The sequence below is a fragment of the Panthera onca genome, chromosome B1, assembly GCF_046562875.1.
Source record: "Panthera onca isolate mPanOnc1 chromosome B1, mPanOnc1 haplotype 2, whole genome shotgun sequence".
Classification (NCBI taxonomy): Eukaryota; Metazoa; Chordata; class Mammalia; order Carnivora; family Felidae; genus Panthera; species Panthera onca.
In genome coordinates, this window is record NC_138342.1 from 136,205,908 (window position 1) to 136,229,535 (window position 23,628).

At 40.8% G+C, this 23,628-nt stretch overlaps 1 protein-coding gene across 10 annotated transcripts in view; it reads left to right on the forward strand.

Annotated features, from left to right (window-relative positions):
- RAPGEF2 (Rap guanine nucleotide exchange factor 2) overlaps positions 1-23,628 on the forward strand; it is a 254,465-nt gene that overhangs the window by 72,398 nt on the left and 158,439 nt on the right. For all 10 annotated transcript variants that reach the window (XM_060653863.3, XM_060653864.3, XM_060653869.3 and 7 more), the window contains exons 2-3: positions 1,656-1,726; positions 13,337-13,393. In XM_060653863.3, coding sequence (XP_060509846.3) covers positions 1,656-1,726; positions 13,337-13,393 — 128 coding nt within the window. The remainder of the gene's footprint in view (positions 1-1,655; positions 1,727-13,336; positions 13,394-23,628) is intronic.

Sequence of the window (23,628 nt, forward strand, 5' to 3'; positions counted from 1 at the left end):
TGCATTTTGAGGGTCACCTGGCTGGCTTACCTGGAAGAGCATGTGACTCTTGATCTCGGGGTTTTGAGTTTGAGACCCACATTGGGTGTAGAGGTTACTTAAATAAAACTTTAAAAAATGGCAAATTTTGAGTTATAGTTTACCCAGCTGCCCTGTCAGAGGAGGGCAGCAGACCCCCACTCCCTGCCCACCAACCCTGCTCTCTTGGGTTCTGAACCTGCCCACCCATAGCCACTTCCTGTCGCTCCTTCCCTCTGGAGTGAGGAGGGGACAGTGGGTACGAGTCCAGAGGGCAGGGGAGGATCGTACACATGGCCTCCGCTGCATTGTGTGCAGTGACCCAGCACAGCTGTTGCCTCCTGGGGAGGAAAAAAAAAGTATGTGAATCCTATCTCAATAGAGCTCTTATTTTAAGACAAAAAAGGATAATTTTATAAGTTTCTTAAAATACTTTTGTTTTAGATTTTAACTAAGATATAAGAGAGGAGTGAATACCTCTTCATACCCTTTATATCACAAACTGTGTGATCCTAGATGTTATAGATATTAGAGTCTTGAAATACGAATAACTTGCTACCTTATCATCCAAATGAATATAAATGGGATTTTGAATTTACCTGTTCTGAACTTTCATGAATAACTTTGAATCTTTTTCCTAAGTATTATAGTATGATTGAGAAAAATAAGACATCTCCCTCCTTTTTAAAGAAAATATTTAAACTTAAATATTTCTATATATAAAAGAAATGTCATTGTGGTAAGAATTGAAAATAAATTGAATTCATGCTCACTTAAACATTTTTTTAATGTAATTATTTTTGAGAGAGAGAGAGACAGACAGGCAGAGGGAGAATAGGGGAGGGGCAGAGAGAGAGGGAGGCACAAAATCTGACCCAGTTTCCAGGCTGTGAGCTCTCAGCACAGAGCCCATGGGGCTCAAACTCATAAACTATGAGATCATGACCTAAGCCAAAGTCAGGTGCTTAACTGATTGAGCACCCAGGCACCCCAAATTTATGCTCATTTTAAAGTGTAGTCGTGAGGGGCACCTGGGTGGCTTGGTCGGTTAAGCGTCCGACTTTGGCTCAGGTCATGATCTCACGGTCCGTGAGTTCGAGCCCCGCGTCGGGCTCTGTGCTGACAGCTCAGAGCCTGGAGCCTGTTTCAGATTCTGTGTCTCCCTCTCTCTGACCCTCCCCCGTTCATGCTCTGTCTCTCTCTGTCTCAAAAATAAATAAACGTTAAAAAAAAAAATTAAAAAAAAAAAGTGTAGTCGTGAAATAACATGCATTGATTTTTGTATTGACTAAGAATGATTAATCACAATATTCGCAAATATCTGTGCTCTTTATTTGATATTTTGATGTAAAAGGCAGAAAATAAGTGATGAAGAATAATTTTAGGGAATTTGTTTTCATAAGTTTAAGCTAATTTATTTTATATTTTAATACCCTTGTATATATCCCAAAGGTGGTTGATGAATGGGTGACATTTGTGTGATTCAGCTTTTCTCTTGATAATATTATTTTTAATGTCTAAGAAAACTTGCATTAACAAAAAAGTTCTTTTTAACTTGGACTGTAAATATAGTGATTTAATTTAGAAGCCTCTTTTTCCTGACAAGTTTAATAATTTCTGTCCTTCTTTTCATACAGGATCTGGAAATAGTATATTCCTATTTACATGGTATGGAAGCCTTATCAAACTTGAGAGAACACCAACTTAGGTAAGTCATTTTACAATTACTCATAATGGGATGTGGGAATTTTAAATGATCATTTATTATGGTTAGGAAGCAGGATTAAAGATAACTTATGAGGGACACCTGGGTGGCTCAGTTGGTTAAACATCCGGCTTCATCTCAGATCATGATCTTGCGGTGGACAAGTTTGAGCCCCGCATCGGGCTCCGCGCTGACAGCTCAGAACCTGGAGCCTGCTTTGGATTCTGTGTCTCCCTCTCTCTCTGACCCTCCCCTGCTCATGCTCTCTCTCTGTCTCAAAAATAAATATAAACATTAAAAAAATTTTTTTAAAAAAAGATAACTTAAGAAAACTCTGCTTGATCTAACATTTATACTTGGCCTTGTAAGTTTATATCCACATAATAATTTTCTTTCATTTCTGCCATAGTGATATCCTTTCTTCCTCTGTATCCCACTCCCTGCTCCTCTTATCCAAAGGAATAAACCCCACTTGGTGAATCCCCCAAAAGGAATGTTGTTTGCTGTCCTGGCAAATGATCTTGTTAGCGTTCAGGTACATAAGAAACCAGCATGTTTTTAACCATTCACAGAATGATTAGGTTCGTTATGTTATTATTATGTTTAGGTCTTTGTATGTAATATATTTATTGCATTAAGTTGACTGCCCTTTTTTGGAAACACATAAACATTTTATTGGTACTATTGTGCAGTGCTACAGTAACCTCATTTATGGTTACCTGGGCTATATTAAAAGATCAAAAACATATAACCCAGTGATTTTGCCTTAACTGGAACAGAAAATCAAGGACCTTGGGAAGCTGGATTGTACGTAAACACTAGCTAGGACATGTGAAAGGTTTTGTTTGCTCCAACTATAGCTAGTTTTGGTACCAGCAGTTTTTAGTTATTAAGGGAATACTTCTATGTATTTTCCTCTTACTGTTTAAATACTAATTAATTTGCAAGCATGTCAATTTCATATTTAGTTGTTAATTGAAAAAAGTGTCAAGAGGATTGAATACTTCTAAAATTTAATTTTTAATGAAAATCATTTAAATTAAAGTAGATTGCAGGTTAGGTGTTTAAAAATTCAAGTTTTATTGGAAAGGGTAAAACCATTGGGAGTTTAGAAGATGGCTCAGATTAGAGCAAGAATAATTTCTAAAGTGTCTAACTTTCATTTTGTGTTTTTTTGATGACAACTATCCTAGGAAAAAGTCAGTGCTGTCTAATTAAATGCAATTGATAAGCAAATATAAGTGGCACATTCCCATGTGTACACACATGGATAATATTTAAATAATATTTACACGTATTGATTATGTGTCTATAGTATGTGGTTATAAAATTATGTAGGTAACAGGAACTCTGTGTAATAGAATAAGGAAAACTTTAATACTTCTTATGGAAATTCTCAAAATTAGAAAAGTAAATAGTACATTGAAGTCCCATAAACCCATCACCCAGCTTTAGAACTATCAATCTTCCACTGTTTCAAAGGAAGATTTTGGTTAGAAAGAATTGATTAGTTCAGTGGTATAATTTAGCCTATTGACACCTTAGAAGGTCTGTTTTGGGGACTGTACAGTTTTGTTTGTTGGCACGAACTTACAGGGAAGGAGCTTTAAGATGTTTGTCTTATTCTGCTTATGTTGAAAAGCCATTTGTTTCTGATATTTATGGGAAACATCAACTGAATTTAACTTAAGTCCTTTTTTAGAACGAGATCAGGATACCAGCATGGTTAATAACAACAACAACAAAAGAGGTACAGATAAACCCACTGACTTAGATAAACTGTTTTATAATAGCTACCATTTCTAGGAAAAATAGATCTTATTTAGATATTTTAATTTCTTTGAATTTTATAAATACAAGTTTTATTCCTGGGATTAACAGAGAACAGTTAAGACTTCCACATAATACAGAGTTGTCCAATTTTAGGAAGAAAAACAGCTCTTCGTCAAGATTTTGAAAGTTTGTATATTCAGTATTGGCTAATAGAACATTAGTCTTCTATGAGGGATGGGAGGGGCTCTCATTTATCTGAAAGCTTCAGCTTTATGCATTTTGTGGCCTATCCATTTGTAGGCAATAAAGTGATTCTGAGGGTTAATTGGCATGCAGTTAATTGTGTTGCTGTAAGATCACATATTCTATGCGATGTGCAGGTTTTCAAATCTTAAGAACTATATATTTTTTCAATATAACTTTATTTTTCTAATGTTTACTCCCTTAATCCACATGGGTTAGAAGCAGTATATTTGCCAAAGGGGCAGAGGATGCTATAGTTAGGGGTGGAGGCCAAAAATCTGACAAAGCAGAATAACTATCTGGGCCTATTCAGTGTTAGAAATAAGAGCCTGCTAAAATAAACAAATAAATAAATAAATTCATATTCTTTAGCATTGTGGATAAGGGTAATTATTGTTATCTAAGCAGTGTTACTTATTTTTAAATGATTATTTATTTTGAGAGAGAGAGAGTGCACACGCACGAGTAGGGGAAGGGCAGAGAGAGAGAATCACAAGCAGGTTCCATGCTGTCAGCACGGAGCCTGATGTGGGGTTCTATCCCAAGAACCATGAGATCATGACCTGAGCCAAATCAAGAGTTGATGCTTAGCCGACTGAGCTACCCAGGCACCCCAAATAAACAGTTTTAGATCATTAAGAAACAACTAAATTATGCTTACTGTATTCTTGAGGAATTCAGGGAATATCAGTGTGCTTTTTATAAAACATTCTCCAGCAATGTTTAAAGACAAAACCATTTTTTTGTACTTTTTTTTCATTTATTTACAACATTGTCTTATAGAAGATCGTATCATGGTTTTCTGAGAGCACTGGTTAAATTTATATATTTAGTCAACAGTTATTGATTGTGTGCCTGCTATGTTCTGGACTTTGATGTAAGCCATGGAGATATAGCATTGATACCCTTGCCATCATGGAGCTTATATTCCTGGTTGGGCAGACAAGATTTAGGTAAATGAATCAATGTTTTATTCAGGTGTTAGTGTGTTCAGCATGGTGTGTAGCTGTACCCCAGCAGACTCCAAACCAAGTGTGGGTGATAGTCTGGTGAGGCAGAAGAAAAGACCCGGAGACATTGATGGAGACATAAGTTTATTGAGGGAACTTATATAGAGGGAATCAGGAATGGCAGACTGGACAAAGCACCCGCTGCTGGGATCCACATGCAGCAAGGTTGTATAGCATAGCAACTTATGCTAACAACTGTCTGTAGCCCTTCCCCTCCTTGAGTGGCCAGCATTCCAAGGAGCTCAAAGCCCTGCCATTCAGACACTCTTTGTTACAAAGGAGATGCTTTTGGTTGGCCCACTCTGGAGCCCCTGACCTTGAACTTAAACAACACATTCTTCTACATATTCTGCTTGATAGCAATATAGAGGGAGGACTGGATCTTTGCATTCTCAAGATAGTGACTAACGGGCATTCAGGATGTGCTTGTACAAACAAGTCTTCTAGCATGTACCATATACTCCACCCAGGCATACCCTGGATGGCCAATACATTCTTTATACGCTCTTGTTTCTCAATGTCCCTGGGGCCACGTATGCCGAGGTGTACTGCAACCAAATCCCAGAGCAACAGCGTAGGCCATAGCTTCCAAATAATAGGAAAACACAAATGGCTAAGCAACTATAGAAAACATTTTGCCGGGGGAAGCCTGCAGTCACCAACAGGGAGAGTTCACCATATACTCAATAGTTGGTCTTATTCTGTATGGAAGCTATGGTCTGGGCCCAATTGGCAAATAGGTTCCCTATGCAGAATTTAAGGGTGAAAAGTCAAGCTGTTCAGTAGGCACTGGAAGAGGCAAGTCATGATTGTCTAACAGAATGCGGGAGGTGGTGGTGTTCTGGGATCGCACTACCCCTGACTGGTTTGGCTCCAGGTTTTTAGTACCCAGTCGTTGGCTGCCCCTCTGTTACATGATGGGGCAAACCTGAAAAGGATAGTGGGGGTCTAACAGTGCTCTGTAAGTTGATTATGATAGTGTCCTTTCTTAATGAGAGGCTGGGGTTGTGTGCCTTCATTGTCTTCGGTGGAGTGGGGTGAAGAAATGGGGTGATGGTTAGGTCCTTTCCTATTCCTATTCCCCATTGGACCAAAAATCCAAACCACCGTGGACTTGTCTGCCATTTCCAGGGCCATTTAATTATATGTTCCCCTGTAGGTAGATCTTGTGGCAAGGACAATAAAAGGTTACCTTTGTGTTCCTACCTGCGGGAGAGAACATCTTTCCTGCCTGCTGTCTACTTGCATTCTAAGGGTGACATCAGGTCCTTGAGTGAGTACAGTACAGGCACTGGACCAATTGGAATGTACCTGTTCATTTAATGTCCTACAGCTGTTGACCGGTGGCTTGTCCAGAGGGCCAGTGAATGGTTTCTTGTGGCAGTTTTGACGGTCCACTCACACGTCCTGTCAGTCCAGCTGCAGTGGGATTGCATGGTAGATGCAAATGCCAACGGGCGTCTTGAGTGCTGGCCCACTCTTACGCTTCGTGTCCTGTAAAGTGGGAGCCTTGGTCGATGTTGATGTCAGTGAACACCCCGTAGGCAGCACACAACTGTTCTGGACCAAGGACGGTAGCTTTCTGGTTAGCACGCTTACTGGGGTGGGCTTGCAGGAGTCCTGAATAAGTGTCAGTATATATCAGAGAATAACAGCAGCCGTCAGGGAAGGGCAGGGGACCGATGCCATCTCTGACATCTCTGAAAAGGGTGCTGCCCCCTTGCTATCTGTCCAGTGTCTCTTGGCGAAGGTCATGGTCATTGCTGGACACAGGTTGAGCATTGTTAGTAGATGGTTACAATGTCTTTGTATGCCAAGGTTAGCCCCAGTTCTTAGCAATGGCCCACAAGGTCCGTTGTCTTAGATGTCTTTTCATGTAGCCCGGTGGTTACATCTTCTGTTGAGATATCTTCAAGGAGGCAGACGTGGGCCAACTCATGAGCCTGTTGATTACCAGGTGGGATGTGTGTCGTGTGCGCATCTACATGGTAAGCAGTGATGTTCATACCTCGTATGTGCTGGAGAATGTCCTTCCACATACCATTGCCCCAGAGTGGGTGCCCTGCCACCACTCAATCCTGTGCCTCCCATTGGAGAAGCCGCATGGTCAGTTCTTTGTAGACTGTCCAGCTCTCTGTGCATATAACATGGGGTCAGGCTCAGGGAGCATCACCATTCAGGCTGCTCAAGGCTTGGCCCATTGACTTCTGTGTCAAGTTCTGGAGTCTATCCAGATATTTCCCGTTGAGAACTGGATGGCAGTGACCATCCAGGCACAGGTAGGCCCCTTGCTGCCATCAGTATACCAGGCGTGCTCAGGGATTGGTCTGTCTCCTTCCTGCACGTAGGATGGCAGCTGTGATGGCTTTGCTGCCTCAGTTAATGGCTGCTTTTCAGAGGTGACGTAAGTTATGGGGCTGAGAATGGAGTGCAGCTTCTCACTAAGGGGGCTATTTGTCAAGGTACTGTATTGATGCAAGTAGGCATGGCATTTGGCCAGTGTGGGTCTGGGCACTGCCTGACTTGGGCTTTTGGAATGTATCCTTTAGCCATCCTGCTGTGGGATACTGAGTGTGAAGAGTTACTCGGATGCCTTTAGTTACGTCTTCTACTTGCTGTAAAGCATGGTAATTAGCACACAGCTCTTGTTCTAAAACACCAAGTCACATCTTGACTCCTTTCCATCATTGTGATCAGAAACCTAACAGTACTCATTTGTGCCCTTGCCGTTGACACAAGCTCCATGCAAACTCTTCTGGCTAACTGGCTCCATCCAGTTCATATGGCTGTCCCTGTGTAAGAACACTTAAGGCTTGGATCTGTTTACTAGCCATCTAGGCTTGTCAAAATGCTTGCTTTGTCTTTGAGGACTAATCCCATTGGTCTCCTTTTTAAATCAGTCTATAAATGTGCAGGAGCAATTGAGCCAGGCAAAGGATAAACTGATGCCCATATTCTAAGAGACCTACGAAAGTTTGCAAATGCTTTGGGGTGATGGGGTGTGGGATGTGCCTGTATTTAATCAGTACCTGCTGCAGAAACAACTTTTGTCTTCTCCGACCAGGTAACACCAAAGTACTTACCAATAAGCCAGGGCCCTGTATTTTGTTTTTCTTGACTATTCATCCTTGACTTGTTAGGTGGGAAAGCAAGGCTGGTGTAGTGGTCTTCAAACTGTAAAAAGACTCAGACGTTAACATTATATCATTAATGTAATGAAACAAAGACTGCCTCTGGAATTGCCTGACAACTTAGGTCGCTGGCCACCATGCTGTGCCGGATCAAGGGGCTCTATCAATACCCCTGTGGTAGGGTGATGAATGCCTGTTGTTCTCCTACCCAGATGAAAGAGAATTGTTCTTGGCTTTCTGGAACTCTGGGAATATCGAAAAAGGCATTAGCCAGGTCTAACACATCATGGTATGTACCCAGAACTTCCCCTTTTGGAGTCAACAAGAGACACGTTCGGCACAGTTGCATGAAGAGGGGGTACCACCTTGTTCTCTATGATCCACAGTCATTCTCTGTGTTCCATCTGGTTTCTTTACAGACAGATAAGACTTTTATATCGACTGTGAGTTGGTCATGTAATGCCCACCTTGGCTAATTCCTTAATTGTGCCTGTGGTTTCTTCGTGGCCTCCTGGGAGGGAATATTGTTTAATTGCCATTACCCTCTGTGAGACAGGTAGTATTACAAGCATCCATTTTGCATCTCCTCTTGTTTGTTTGACCAAGCACACCCTCAATTTGAATTCCCCTGCAGTAGTTTGTAATGTTAGTCCTGAGAGGACATCCATTCCTAGAATGTATTTGGGTATTGGGGCTGTATACACTGAATAGGGTTTTGGTGGGCGTTATCCTGTCTGCAGTTAGTACAACCTACTTCATTTGGATGACACCAGCCCCCTACCCATCGATGGCAGAGATGGGCCCTTGAAAGTGGTTGTTTCCATAAAGGAGAGTAAATTTGGCACCAGTATCAACCAGAGCTAAAACGGTCTGTTTGTTTCTTTTAGACCAATATATGGTGAGTTTTACCTGTGGCCTCTGGTCCCCGTACACCCTGATGGCAGCAGTCGAACCGCAATCCATGTCCTTTGCCTCTTTCCTAGTTCATAGAGAAGGGGCCTGCCATCCTCCCTCTGAGGGTGCCCTTGGCTGTATCTGCACCTCCTTTGCTGTTCAGGATTAAATTTCTACCAGAGCCCGACACGGACTTCATTGAATTATTTGTCTGCTTTCTTAAAGGGGGTCCCCACTGCCCTGAGGTCTCACTACATCTGGCAACAGGTAACATGCATAGGCCCCTTCTTTGTTTCTTCTCCTGTGAGTCCTTTCCCTTCATTCCTGGCTTTTGGATACCTCTTTTCTGATCTTCTCTGTTTCCCCTTGACCTGTGGCAGCTTGCCCAACCCACGATACAGGCTGTCCCATTAGGGGTTCAAGATGGACACAAGTGCCCTCTACCAGTGACTGGGGGCAGACTGTAACACGTATCTTTAATATCCATGGCAAACGGTTAATTATCAGGATCTCTGTGGTGTTCAGCATAGACAGCGTGTTTCATCCCCAGCTCTTGTAGGATATGCTGGAGCTCTTCCATATTTTGCCATTGTAAAGGGGAGGTCAGTACACCCCCCCCCCCCCCCCCCCGCCTTGCTTGCTAGGCCAAGCTAATTTACAGCCCTGTACCACCGAGGAGAGTAAAAGGGTAACGTGACCTTTACTGATGGCGCTGGTGGGGATGCTGCTGTAAAACAAGGTGTGTGATAATGAACACCGTCTTGGATGTTTCCGGCTAAAAGCAAACGGCCTTCAGTGCCTACGTGCCATGTACGGAGCAACGATGCCACCATGGGTTCCCTTCCTTTATATCTGAATTTATCCCCCAATTCTGCTAGTTCAGTATCTGCCAGTGCTCAGGCGCCGGCAGGTTCTGGGTTCCACACTCCATGGGCATGACTGCTCTGCTTTCATCTTGGTTGTTAATAATAGGCTGAGCCAAGAGAATGGGGGTTTTTATGGGCTTGTTCTAATTCGTCTGTTCCTCAGTAGAACTCTAGTTGCGTCCTACAACTTGGGATCCCAGGCTGGCTAAGAGATAACTGCCGGACTCGTTTGCCGGGCAATTTACCACCCTTCAGTTGGGTGTGCCAACAGTTATTAATTTAACATCTTGTTCCCTCAAGCAGATTATCAAGGTCTCTGCAGTTTCATTTGTGTTAATCTAGCTTTCCTCTTTAAATGCATTTTCTTCTGTCGTTGGCATAACTTTCTTCACGACAGCTACATGGGCAGCCATTAGGAGGGGTCACCCAACTGTGGCAGCAGCCACTTGACCATTCATCCTTTTCTTAGTCAAATTAATCTTGGTCAATATTTCCTCTAGACCCTTAGGTATTTTCAGGGCCATCTCTATACTCATGTGGTGGGCTTGTCCATCAAAGATAAGGCTATAGGGCTCCACGTAGGTGTGGATGGCCAACCTGGGTTTTCCCCTGCAAATTTCCCTATTCCCTTTTCCCACATCTTGGTGCTCATGGGTTTTTTTTCCTGGCTTCCTGGCTGGCTCACCAGTTGTGTGATCATACCCCAGCACACTCTAAGTCAGGGGTGGGTGATTGTTCTGTGAGGCAGAAGAAATGACCTAGAGATAGCCAGTGAGACATAGGTTTATTGGGGAAATATAAGATAGGGAGTCCAGAAGTGGCAGACTGGACACAAAGCATCTTGTTGCAGGGATATACATGCAGCAAGCTTTTATACTGTAGCAACTAGCCTAGCAACTATCTGTAGCCCTTCCCCTCCCTGCATGGCCAGTGTTCCAAGGAGCTCAAGGCCTGTCATCCAGACATTCTTTGTTACAAAGGAGATGTTCCTGGTAAGCCACTCCCTGAGACCCTGACCTTGAACCCTGAATAACATGTTCTTCTGCATATTCTGCTTGATGGGAACACAGAGGGAGGATGAGATCTCCACATTCACAAGATAGTGATTAACAGGGGCATTCAGAGTGTGCTTGTACAAACAAGTCTTCCATCACTTACCATACATATGGCAAGAATGGGTGCTGGGCTGCTTTGACTTTGTAGTCAAAGGAAGTAACATTTGAGTGGTTGCAGCTGTGCAGAAATCTCTGCAGTGTATTGATGCCCCAGATGCCTGGCCATGGGAACAGTCTTGGTGCATGAAGGCACCAAGGATAAGGAGTTTGGATTTCTTCCAAAGGTAGCAGAGATTAAGAACAGAGGTGTGAGATGATCTGAGTTAGAAAGATTTCTCTGGAAGCCATGTGGAGAATAGACAAGAGATGTGCAAAAGTAGAAGCAGAAATCTACATTTGTAGACTCGGTCAGTTTGAGAGGATATATTTTGGAAACAGATGCTGGCAGAAAGATGGGATATGAAGAAAAGGGAGGAGTCAAGGATAATGATTCCAAGGTTTTTGGCCTAAACAATTGGGTACTGATGGTGGAAAGGCAAATTTTGGAGAAGAAATTTAAGATCTCTTTGGACATTTTGAACATGAAATGGCAAGTACACAGCCAGTGGCTAGTTGAGTGGGCATTTAGATGAGTGGATATCATGGTGAGAGATTAGGTGTGGGGCATTGTTTTGGAAGTCATCAGTTTATAAATTAAATTTAAAATCACAGAACGTATGAAATTACACGGTGCAGAGAAGAAGAGAGCTGATAACACTCAAAAGTCAGGTACAGGAACGGAATGGGAGGAGAATCCAAAGGAGACAGAAAAAATGACCAAGAAGTTAAGAGGAAAATCAGGAGACCGAAGACAGGAAGCCTCTGAGAAGATGACAGTGTAAGGAAAAAAGGAGTCATCGAATGTTCCTGAGAAGTGGAATTAAGATAACACAGAGAATGCTAATAACTTTTAGAGCCTATGCATTTTCAGGGAGCAAATGGTGGAGGAGTGATAAGAAGGTGAGAAAATAGAGGTAGAATATATAGACAGTCTAAGTGGAGAATTCTGTCATGGGTAAAGCAAAATGTGGATAATAGCTGGAGGGGAGGATATATGGTCAAGAGAGGTGTCCCCCTCCCCCACACAATAGGTGAAGCTGATGTGTTTATATTTATATATATATAAATGTTTTTATGTTTATTTTTGAGAGAGAGAGACAAAGCATAAGTGGGGGAGGAGCAGAGAGAAAGGGAGACACAGAATCTGAAGCAGGCTCCAGGCTCTGAGCTGTCAGCACAGAGCGCGATGCGGGGCTCAAATCCATGAGCTGCAAGATCGTGACCAGAGCCAAAGTCAGAGGCTTAACTGACTGAGCCACCCAGGCGCCACAGATGTGTTTATATATTAAAGGAAGTGGTTCAGGAGAGAGGTAGAAATGGATGGTGATGTTGGAGATGGAGGTAAGCCTGAAGGAATGCAGGGTCTACTGTAGGAGAAGGAAAGATCCAGGGAAGAGGTTGGGGCAAGGATTCTTTGGTTTTTACAGGAAATAAGGCAGAGCTGTTATGTAATAGAAGACCAGGTATTTTTAGGCCTATCACTTGTGATTCTTATCCTTTCTTATGAAGAATTGGTGTGATTCAGTCTATTAAAAAAAACTATATATATTAATGATGTGTATTCAAGGTTTGATGTCTCCTGGAGTTAAGTGATACTCTGTTGGAATGTTTCAAGTAAGGGTTTGAGAGGACCTGTAAAGTTAAGGTGGTGGAGTAAGAAGAACAAGGAAAAGAATATCCAAGAGAGTTGTTTTCAAGTGAAAAATCAAGAGTATGTGGTGTTTATTGGATTTAGCAGCAGGAAAGATGGCTGTAGGCTAATACCAGTATTGCACAAGCTGTGGACCACTAGCCCATTGACCAAAATGGAAGTGCTGTTGAACTAATCAGTTTTATGGCCAATTTTTTATTTGCTAGTTTCTTCGTAAGTAGGAATAGTCATTTTCTCTTTTGCATTTCTGTATTTTTTGGAAATTTTACTTGGGGTTAATATAATAGGATGTTTCCTGAAGATGCTGTTCTTATGGTAATTTTGGATGTTTAAACATTTATTCATATTTTCCATAATTTCTGTAATTTTTTCCTTAAGAATGAATCAGCCAAAATAAATCTTTAAGTTATAAAGCCTTCCATTAGTCGTTAGTCATGAAAATACTGAGTTAATAAAAACCTACTTTTGTCTGAAATTACATGCTGTTAAATAACATCAGCATGAATGACATTATCATTTTTTAAATTAAGAGGCTCTCCTTTCTGATTTTTAGGTTATTTCTCATTTTCTGCTTATTTCAGAGAACATTAATTTGTCCACATGTCATTTACAAAGTGTAAAACACATACAATTTTGTTCCCTATACAATAAACATGACAAAATTGACATATAACAAACTTTTTTCTAGTATCTCTTTACCAGATTTTATTTTATTTTGTTCACCTAGGTACCAAAAATATGTGTCTTGAGGCTAATAAATGATTGTGACAGTTCATATACAGTAATCTTAACTTTTTAGACTACATGTCTCTTTTATGTTTTTAAACTATTAGTATGTTTTTTCATGAGGTATGTCGAACTCATGTCTATTTTTTTTTTTTTTTTTTACAGGTTAATGTGCGAAACTGTGAGATATGAAAGACACGAAGCGAATGAAGTTTTATACTAGTAGGTGTTTCCTTTCTCTTTGTATAGTGGATACTGCAGCAACTAAATAATTTCCTTAAAGTATCATAGAAGTATTGTAACGGCTAAGTCATCATTACCTTAATTTTAAATTAACTCATTTTTTTGTAGTTTAGAAATGTAAAACATTGCAACTACTACCTGTCATAAAGGAAAAGCTTACAGTCCTTTGCTAAGTTCACATCTATACCCATATATCTCTCACTTGTGGTTCAGAGATGTTATTTCATATTATGGAGTATTTTGACATTTTTATCTTTATGAAATAAGAAATAGTATAGTATTTCAAACAGAACAAAATACATATTCCTGCAACCACACCAAATGAGATGTAACGATAGCATAAATGTCATATTTTAGTTTATAATTCTTTCAGAAATAGGAAAATAGCCTGCCCACATCCCTTTGGGCATAGTTTGTCCTAGAAATAATACTGATATTTCTTTCAAGATGTATAACATTACCTTGAAAAAATGACAATTTTTTTTAAAGAATGTAACAAGCATATAGTAGATAAATATTATTGTATTAAGGATATATAAACTGGATTACTGGGCATATTATTTTATGTTTGCCATGACTCACTGTTGTTCTGTTGACTTTGTTTTTCAAAACACTTATTAAATACATAATTACTGCTTTCCATACGTATTATAGGGAACATTTATTGAAATAAAATCCAGCTTCTCCCCTTAAGGAGGGTAAAATTATAGTATCTTGAAGGGGGCAGAAATAGAATAAAAGGAAAACAACAACAACAACAGCAACAAAAAGTAACCAACCAAAGTAACTGAGAATACAGATAGGTACTGAGGGATGGAGAAGTACAGGGGAAGCCTTGAGGTAAATGGGGAGAGTCACAGAGATGCGGCCCTCTAAACTAGGTCTCAAAAGTGTATCTGGTGGTCTAGAGAGATTTTCCTGGCAGAAGGAGCAGCGTAAGTGTGGGGATACAGAGAGGGAAGGGGCCTGGTCTGATGTTTTCAATATTATGGCAAGTTTAGGGCAATTGACATGCGGTGTGCTTCAAGATGACAAATCAAGAGTCAGGCTGCAACCATGTTTGCTTGTGAATGTGTTGTTAAAAATACCGGTCGTGATTCTTTAGGCCATTGGAAATGAGTTTTTCCTCCTCCTAAATCACATTGTGTGATGGAGATATATAAATGCTCACAATATTGGAGACAGTAGTATGATGGACCCTATGTACGCATCATCCAACATTGTTACTGCTGGCCAGTTATGTTCCATCTCTTATTCCTGCTTCCGCCTTCTACTGGATTATTTTAAGTAAATCCAGACATTTCAATTCATCCATATTTTTTATTTTGTTATGTATCTTTATCTTTAAAAGATAAAGACTTAAAAAAAAAAAATCTTAACCAACAATATTATTACCAAACCTTAAGAAATAATTCTGTAATGTCTTGAAAATATTCAAAATCTCTTTGTCTCAAAAAATCTTTTTTTACAGTTTGTTTATTGGTTGATACTTTTCTTAAGTCTCTCTCTCTTTTTTAATGTTTTTATTTATTTTTGAGAGAGAGAGAGTGAGTGAGCGAGCGGGAGAGGGGCAGAGAGAGAGGGAGACACAGAATCCGAAGCAGGCTCCAGTCTCTGAGCTGTCAGCACAGAGTCCAACGTGGGGCTCGAACTCACGAACCACAAGATCATGCATGACCTGGCCGCAAGTCAGATGCTTAACCAACTGAGCCACCCAGGCGCCCCACTCTTTAGTCTCTTTTTTTTTTTTTATTTATTTTTTATTTTTTTTTAATATATGAAATTTACTGTCAAATTGGTTTCCATACAACACCCAGTGCTCATCCCAAAAGGTGCCCTCCTCAATACCCATCACCCACCCTGCCCTCCCTCCCACCCCCCATCAACCCTCAGTTTGTTCTCAGTTTTTAACAGCCTCTTATGCTTTGGCTCTCTCCCACTCTAACCTCTTTTTTTTTTTTTCCTTCCCCTCCCCCATGGGTTTCTGTTAAGTTTCTCAGGATCCACATAAGAGTGAAACCATATGGTATCTGTCTTTCTCTGTATGGCTTATTTCACTTAGCATCACACTCTCCAGTTCCATCCACGTTGCTACAAAAGGCCATATTTCATTCTTTCTCATTGCCACGTAGTATTCCATTGTGTATATAAACCACAATTTCTTTATCCATTCATCAGTTGATGGACATTTAGGCTCTTTCCATAATTTGGCTATTGTTGAGAGTGCTGCTATAAACATTGGGGTACAAGTGCCCCTATGCATCAGTACTCCTGTATCCCTTGGATAAATTCCTAGCAGTGCTATTGCTGGGTCATAGGGTAGGTCTATTTTTAATTTTCTGAGGAACCTCCACACTGCTTTCCAGAGCGGCTGCACCCATTTGCATTCCCACCAACAGTGCAAGAGGGTTCCCGTTTCTCCACATCCTCTCCAGCATCTATAGTCTCCTGATTTCTTCATTTTGGCCACTCTGACTGGCCTGAGGTGATATCTGAGTGTGGTTTTGATTTGTATTTCCCTGATAAGGAGCGACGTTGAACATCTTTTCATGTGCCTGTTGGCCATCTGGATGTCTTCTTTAGAGAAGTGTCTATTCATGTTTTCTGCCCATTTCTTCACTGGGTTATTTGTTTTTCGGGTGTGGAGTTTGATGAGCTCTTTATAGATTTTGGATACTAGCCCTTTGTCCGATATGTCATTTGCAAATATCTTTTCCCATTCCGTTGGTTGCCTTTTAGTTTTGTTGGTTGTTTCCTTTGCTGTGCAGAAGCTTTTTATCTTCATAAGGTCCCAGTAATTCACTTTTGCTTTTAATTCCCTTGCCTTTGGGGATGTGCCAAGTAAGAGATTGCTACGGCTGAGGTCAGAGAGGTCTTTTCCTGCTTTCTCTTCTAAGGTTTTGATGGTTTCCTGTCTCACATTCAGGTCCTTTATCCATTTTGAGTTTATTTTTGTGAATGGTGTGAGAAAGTGGTCTAGTTTCAACCTTCTGCATGTTGCTGTCCAGTTCTCCCAGCACCATTTGTTAAAGAGACTGTCTTTTTTCCATTGGATGTTCTTTCCTGCTTTGTCAAAGATGAGTTGGCCATACGTTTGTGGGTCTAATTCTGGGGTTTCTATTCTATTCCATTGGTCTATGTGTCTGTTTTTGTGCCAATACCATGCTGTCTTGATGATGACAGCTTTGTAGTAGAGGCTAAAGTCTGGGATTGTGATGCCTCCTGCTTTGGTCTTCTTCTTCAAAATTACTTTGGCTATTCGGGGCCTTTTGTGGTTCCATATGAATTTTAGAATTGCTTGTTCTAGTTTTGAGAAGAATGCTGGTGCAATTTTGATTGGGATTGCATTGAATGTGTAGATAGCTTTGGGTAGTATTGACATTTTGACAATATTTATTCTTCCAATCCATGAGCAGGGAATGTCTTTCCATTTCTTTATATCTTCTTCAATTACCTGCATAAGCTTTCTATAGTTTTCAGCATACAGATCTTTTACATCTTTGGTTAGATTTATTCCTAGGTATTTTATGCTTCTTGGTGCAATTGTGAATGTGATCAGTTTCTTTATTTGTCTTTCTGTTGCTTCATTGTTAGTGTATAAGAATGCAACTGATTTCTGTACATTGATTTTGTATCCTGCAACTTTGCTGAATTCATGTATCAGTTGTAGCAGACTTTTGGTGGAGTCTTTCGGATTTTCCATGTATAATATCATGTCATCTGCAAAAAGCGAAAGCTTGACTTCATCTTTGCCAATTTTGATGCCTTTGATTTCCTTTTGTTGTCTGATTGCTGATGCTAGAACTTCCAGCACTATGTTAAACAACAGTGGTGAGAGTGGGCATCCCTGTCGTGTTCCTGATCTCAGGGAAAAAGCTCTCAGTTTTTCCCCGTTGAGGATGATGTTAGCTGTGGGCTTTTCATAAATGGCTTTTATGATCTTTAAGTATGTTCCTTCTATCCCGACTTTCTCAAGGGTTTTTATTAAGAAAGGGTGCTGGATTTTGTCAGAGGCCTTTTCTGCATCGATTGACAGGATCATATGGTTCTTCTCTTTTTTTTTGTTAATGTGATGTATCACGTTGATCGATTTGCGAATGTTGAACCAGCCCTGCATCCCAGGAATGAATCCCACTTGATCATGGTGAATAATTCTTTTTATATGCCGTTGAATTCGATTTGCTAGTATCTTATTGAGAATTTTTGCATCCATATTCATCAAGGATATTGGCCTGTAGTTCTCTTTTTTTACTGGGTCTCTGTCTGGTTTAGGAATCAAAGTAATACTGGCTTCATAGAATGAGTCTGGAAGTTTTCCTTCCCTTTCTATTTCTTGGAATAGCTTGAGGAGGATAGGTATTATCTCTGCTTTAAACGTCTGGTAGAACTCCCCTGGGAAGCCATCTGGTCCTGGACTCTTACTTGTTGGGAGATTTTTGATAACCGATTCAATTTCTTCGCTGGTTATGGGTCTGTTCAAGCTTTCTATTTCCTCCTGATTGAGTTTTGGAAGCGTGTGGGTGTTTAGGAATTTGTCCATTTCTTCCAGGTTGTCCAATTTGTTGGCATATAATTTTTCATAGTATTCCCTGATAATTGTTTGTATCTCTGAGGGATTGGTTGTAATAATTCCATTTTCATTCATGATTTTATCTATTTGGGTCATCTCCCTTTTCTTTTTGAGAAGCCTGGCTAGAGGTTTGTCAATTTTGTTTATTTTTTCAAAAAACCAACTCTTGGTTTCGTTGATCTGCTCTACCGTTTTTTTAGATTCTATATTGTTTATTTCTGCTCTGATCTTTATGATTTCTCTTCTTCTGCTGGGTTTAGGCTGCCTTTGCTGTTCTGCTTCTATTTCCTTTAGGTGTGCTGTTAGATTTTGTATTTGGGATTTTTCTTGTTTCTTGAGATAGGCCTGGATTGCAATGTATTTTCCTCTCAGGACTGCCTTCGCTGCATCCCAAAGCGTTTGGATTGTTGTATTTTCATTTTCGTTTGTTTCCATACATTTTTTAATTTCTTCTCTAATTGCCTGGTTGACCCACTCATTCGTTAGTAGGGTGTTCTTTAACCTCCATGCTTTTGGAGGTTTTCCAGACTTTTTCCTGTGGTTGATTTCAAGCTTCATAGCATTGTGGTCTGAAAGTATGCATGGTATAATTTCAAGTCTTGTAAACTTATGAAGGGCTGTTTTGTGACCCAGTATATGATCTATCTTGGAGAATGTTCCATGTGCACTCGAGAAGAAAGTATATTCTGTTGCTTTGGGATGCAGAGTTCTAAATATATCTGTCAAGTCCATCTGATCCAATGTATCATTCACGGCCCTTGTTTCTTTATTGACTGTGTGTCTAGATGATCTATCCATTTCTGTAAGTGGGGTGTTAAAGTCCCCTGCAATGACCACATTCTTATCAATAAGGTTGCTTATGTTTATGAGTAATTGTTTTATATATCTGGGGGCTCCGGTATTCGGCGCATAGACATTTATAATTGTTAGCTCTTCCTGATGGATAGACCCTGTAATTATTATATAATGCCCTTCTTCATCTCTTGTTACAGCCTTTAATTTAAAGTCTAGTTTGTCTGATATAAGTATGGCTACTCCAGCTTTCTTTTGGCTTCCAGTAGCATGATAAATAGTTCTCCATCCCCTCACTCTCAATCTAAAGGTGTCCTCAAATCTAAAATGAGTCTCTTGTAGACAGCAAATAGATGGGTCTTGTTTTTTAATCCATTCTGATACCCTGTGTCTTTTGGTTGGCGCATTTAATCCATTTACATTCAGTGTTATTATAGAAAGATACGGGTTTAGAGTCATTGTGATGTCTGTATGTTTTATGCTTGTAGTGATGTCTCTGGTACTTTGTCTCACAGGATCCCCCTTAGGATCTCTTGTAGGGCTGGTTTAGTGGTGACAAATTCCTTCAGTTTTTGTTTGGGAAGACCTTTATCTCTCCTTCTATTCTAAATGACAGACTTGCTGGATAAAGGATTCTCGGCTGCATATTTTTTCTGTTTAGCACACTGAAGATATCGTGCCAATCCTTTCTGGCCTGCCAAGTTTCAAAGGAGAGATCAGTCACGAGTCGTATAGGTCTCCCTTTATATGTGAGGGCACGTTTATCCCTTGCTGCTCTCAGAATTTTCTCTTTATCCTTGTATTTTGCCAGTTTCACTATGATATGTCGTGCAGAAGATCGATTCAAGTTACGTCTGAAGGGAGTTCTCTGTGCCTCTTGGATTTCAATGCCTTTTTCCTTCCCCAGTTCAGGGAAGTTCTCAGCTATAATTTCTTCAAGTACCCCTTCAACACCTTTCCCTCTCTCTTCCTCCTCTGGGATACCAATTATGCGTATATTATTTCTTTTTAGTGTATCACTTAGTTCTCTAATTTTTCCCTCATACTCCTGGATTTTTTTATCTCTCTTTCTCTCAGCTTCCTCTTTTTCCATAACTTTATCTTCTAGTTCACCTATTCTCTCCTCTGCCTCTTCAAGCCGAGCTGTCGTCATTTCCATTTTGTTTTGCATTTCGTTTAAAGCGCTTTTCAGCTCCTCGTGACTGTTCCTTAGTCCCTTGATCTCTGTGGCAAGAGATTCTCTGCTGTCCTGTATACTGTTTTCAAGCCCAGCGATTAATTTTATGACTATTATTCTAAATTCACTTTCTGTTATATTATTTAAATCCTTTTTGATCAGTTCATTAGCTGTTGTTATTTCCTGGAGATTCTTCTGAGGGGAATTCTTCTGTTTGGTCATTTTGGATAGTCCCTGGAGTGGTGAGGACCTGCAGGGCACTTCCCCTGTGCTATGGTGTATAACTGGAGTTGGTGGGCGGGGCCGCAGTCCGACCTGATATCTGCCCCCAGTCCACCGATGGGGCCACAGTCAGACTGGTGTGTGCTTTCTCTTCCCCTCTCCTAGGGGCGGGATTCACTGTGGGGTGGCGTGGCCCATCTGGGCTACTTGCACACTGCCAGGCTTGTGGTGCTGGGGATCTGGCGTATTAGCTGGGGTGGGTAGGCAAGGTGCACGGGGGCAGGAGGGGCAGGCTTAGCTCGCTTCTCCTTAGGTGATCCACTTCAGGAGGGGCCCTGTGGCAGCGGGAGGGAGTCAGATCCGCTGCCGGAGGTTTGGCTCCGCAGAAGCACAGAGTTGGGTGTTTGCGCGGAGCGAGCAAGTTCCCTGGCAGGAACTGGTTCCCTTTGGGATTTTGGCTGGGGGATGGGCGGGGGAGATGGCGCTGGTGAGCGCCTTTGTTCCCCGCCAAGCTGAGCTCTGCCGTCTGGGGGCTCAGCAGCTCTCCCTCCCTTTGTCCTCCAGCCTTCCCGCTTTCCGAGCAGAGCTGTTAACTTCTGACCTCCCAGACGCTAAGTCGCGCTTGCTGTCGGAACACAGTCCGGCCGGCCCCTCCGCTTTTGCCAGCCAGACTCGGGGGCTCTGCTTGGCCGGCGAGCCGCCCCTCCGCCCCGGGTCCCTCCCGCCAGTCCGTGGAGCGCGCACCGCCTCGCCACCCTTCCTACCCTCTTCCGTGGGCCTCTCGTCTGTGCTTGGCTCCGGAGACTCCGTTCTGCTAATCCTCTGGCGGTTTTCTGGGTTATTTAGGCAGGTGTAGCTGGAATCTAAGTGATCAGCAGGACGCGAGGTGAGCCCAGCGTCCTCCTACGCCACCATCTTCCCTCCAACTCTCTCTTTAGTCTCTTTTAATCTGTAGCTAGGTTGCCAGTTTTCAAGCAGCAAAATGATGTGACCAAATGCCTCCCCATTCTTCCTCTCAAAGATGATACTTGAAAATACAAAGGTGGATTTGATTGAGTGGCTGGGCAGGGAGATTAGTGAGAAGACAGTTGAAGTAATATGAGGGGGTGATGCTTGAACTGAGGCCAACTGAAAGAATGGGGCAGTCAGAGATGGAGTTTAGAAAGAAGATGCAGGTGGAGCTGACCTAGGATGTAAAGTTATAACTTCCAAAACTCTGACATCTCGGGGCTGTTTAACAGGCAATTGTAAATATCCACTCTAGAGCTTAAAAGAATGTACATCAAATGTAGAAGAATAGTAACCAGGATATATTTGCTAATGAGAAAACTTAACAAGAGGCAAAGCCCTTACCATATTTATTCTTGAAGAATTCAAGATATAAATATCTTAGAATATTTGTTTCTTTTAGGAGCAATTAGAAGCTATCAGTGGAATGGGTGTACAGATATCAGGGTTGGAAACCTCTGATGAATAGTATTAACATTCGTTGAAGAAGTTCTAGTGGCAGTAAGTGACAAACTTTCTATTAATTTGTCCTCCGTTAAAACATGGTTTTGGTAATAATGATGATGAGGTAATAGCAAACATTTAAACAAGTACTTCCTGTGTCCCACATGCTCTAATAAGTGCTTCATATGCATTATTATACTTATTCCTTATAGCTGACTTGTGGGGTAGCTGTTATCATCAACCCAGTTTTACACATGAAGGGATTGAGGCTTTCAGAGGCTAAGGAACTTGCTAAGGTCTCATTGCTGAAAGTGTGATATGGATTTGAGCCTGGACATTGTGATTTTGCCATGTTAGCTGTTATGCCAATCACCAACTTTTTTCTGGCCTTTTTCATGCCATCATAAGAAATGGCACCATAAAACAAGGATATTTCTTGTGTGCAAGTTAGTACAAGCACATCATCTCTCCCTGCTGCTGGCTTCCCCAGGGGTGATGAAACCCACCTTCAGTTCTACCTACATTATTCTGAGTCCCTAATAATTCTTACATACAGTTCATTTAAACTGAAGTTTACAGTGTCTTTAAATATATCTGAGGTTTTTTTTTTAAGGCAGTTTAGACAGTAAATGTGAGCTATGCTTGTTGATAATGCAAAGCCATGTGTTAGATAACCCTAAATTGATTGCATTAGGCTAGAGTTTGTATATAAAGTTGATTGTAGCAATTGCTTATTTTTGACTAGTTAGAATTAGGTGACAGTGTTAGTGAGCAGCGAAAGTCTATAGATACTCAGGAGATCATGATTTCGTAAGACCAGAAATTCACAGAGACTTATTGTAGATCACTTAATCAGATTCCTAGTAATTGGCCAATCTTGTGATGAAGGGTAATTGCAGCATTTTCTTCTGTAACCCTTGAAGAGACATGTTCCTGCTCTTACCAATTTGTGTAAATGCAGCTTTGAAAATTAAAGAACACTTGTATTTGTGGTGTATATAAATCTGTGATAATTTAATAATACTGTCCCTCTTTTTGGGACCTGTTATTATTAACTCATGAGGGACATTACTTGTCTGTTCTTGGTCTCCCTTGGGCTTCAAGAATAGTCTAGTCAGACTATCAAAGACTTCTAGAGTATGGTTTTATGATCAAGAGATGAGTATTTTTTTTTCCTTATTATGTTTGTGTACTGGTAACTTCTAAGTCTATGGCTTTAATGCGTTCACCAGGTAAATGTAATAGTCTTTTGATCCAACTCTGTACCTCATTTTTCTTATCTATGAAATGGAAACAATAATATTAGTACCTACCCTTTAGTGTTGGTGTTAGGATAATATCAGTACTATGTGTAAAATATGTAGAGCATTGCATACATAATAAGTGTATAAAAATGCTATCATTGTCATCAGTGTTTTGATAATTTACATTTTGGTCTCCCAATTTTTTAGCTGCTTTAAACTTTTGTTTGAAGGAATTATGGTAGTGATGTCTAACTCCCATGGTGTTCCTGTTTTAGCATAAACCAACAGGATGACAAAAATGCCACTTTAAGATGTATCAAGGTTAGGGGGAGATTTGTGGTTCTGATAAATTTGAATTTGTAAAAATTTAGAATTTGACCACTTAGAATTCAATATTTGTACTAGAAAGATAGATAAAAGTAGTTGAACTTAGTACAGTGGATGAGACTATCAAGTAATTTCTGCCTTCCTTTCACATGTTATCTACTATGTGCTAGCTATTTTGCTTGCTTAGGAGTACCAAGTTGGATGATGTAAATTCCTAACCTGAGGAACTTTAGGGATATTTTTGCCTGAAGAATTTAAGAAATGAGATAAGCAATATGTCCTTTCAGCTTCAGTTTTTCTTTAGGGGCCAGCCATCCTCACGATTTCAGTTTAATTTATAGTTACATTTGAAGCGCTAAAAACCTTTGGATCAGAAACTCAACCATTATAGTTTTTTAGAAGTGGACACATGCACCCCCACACCCATGTG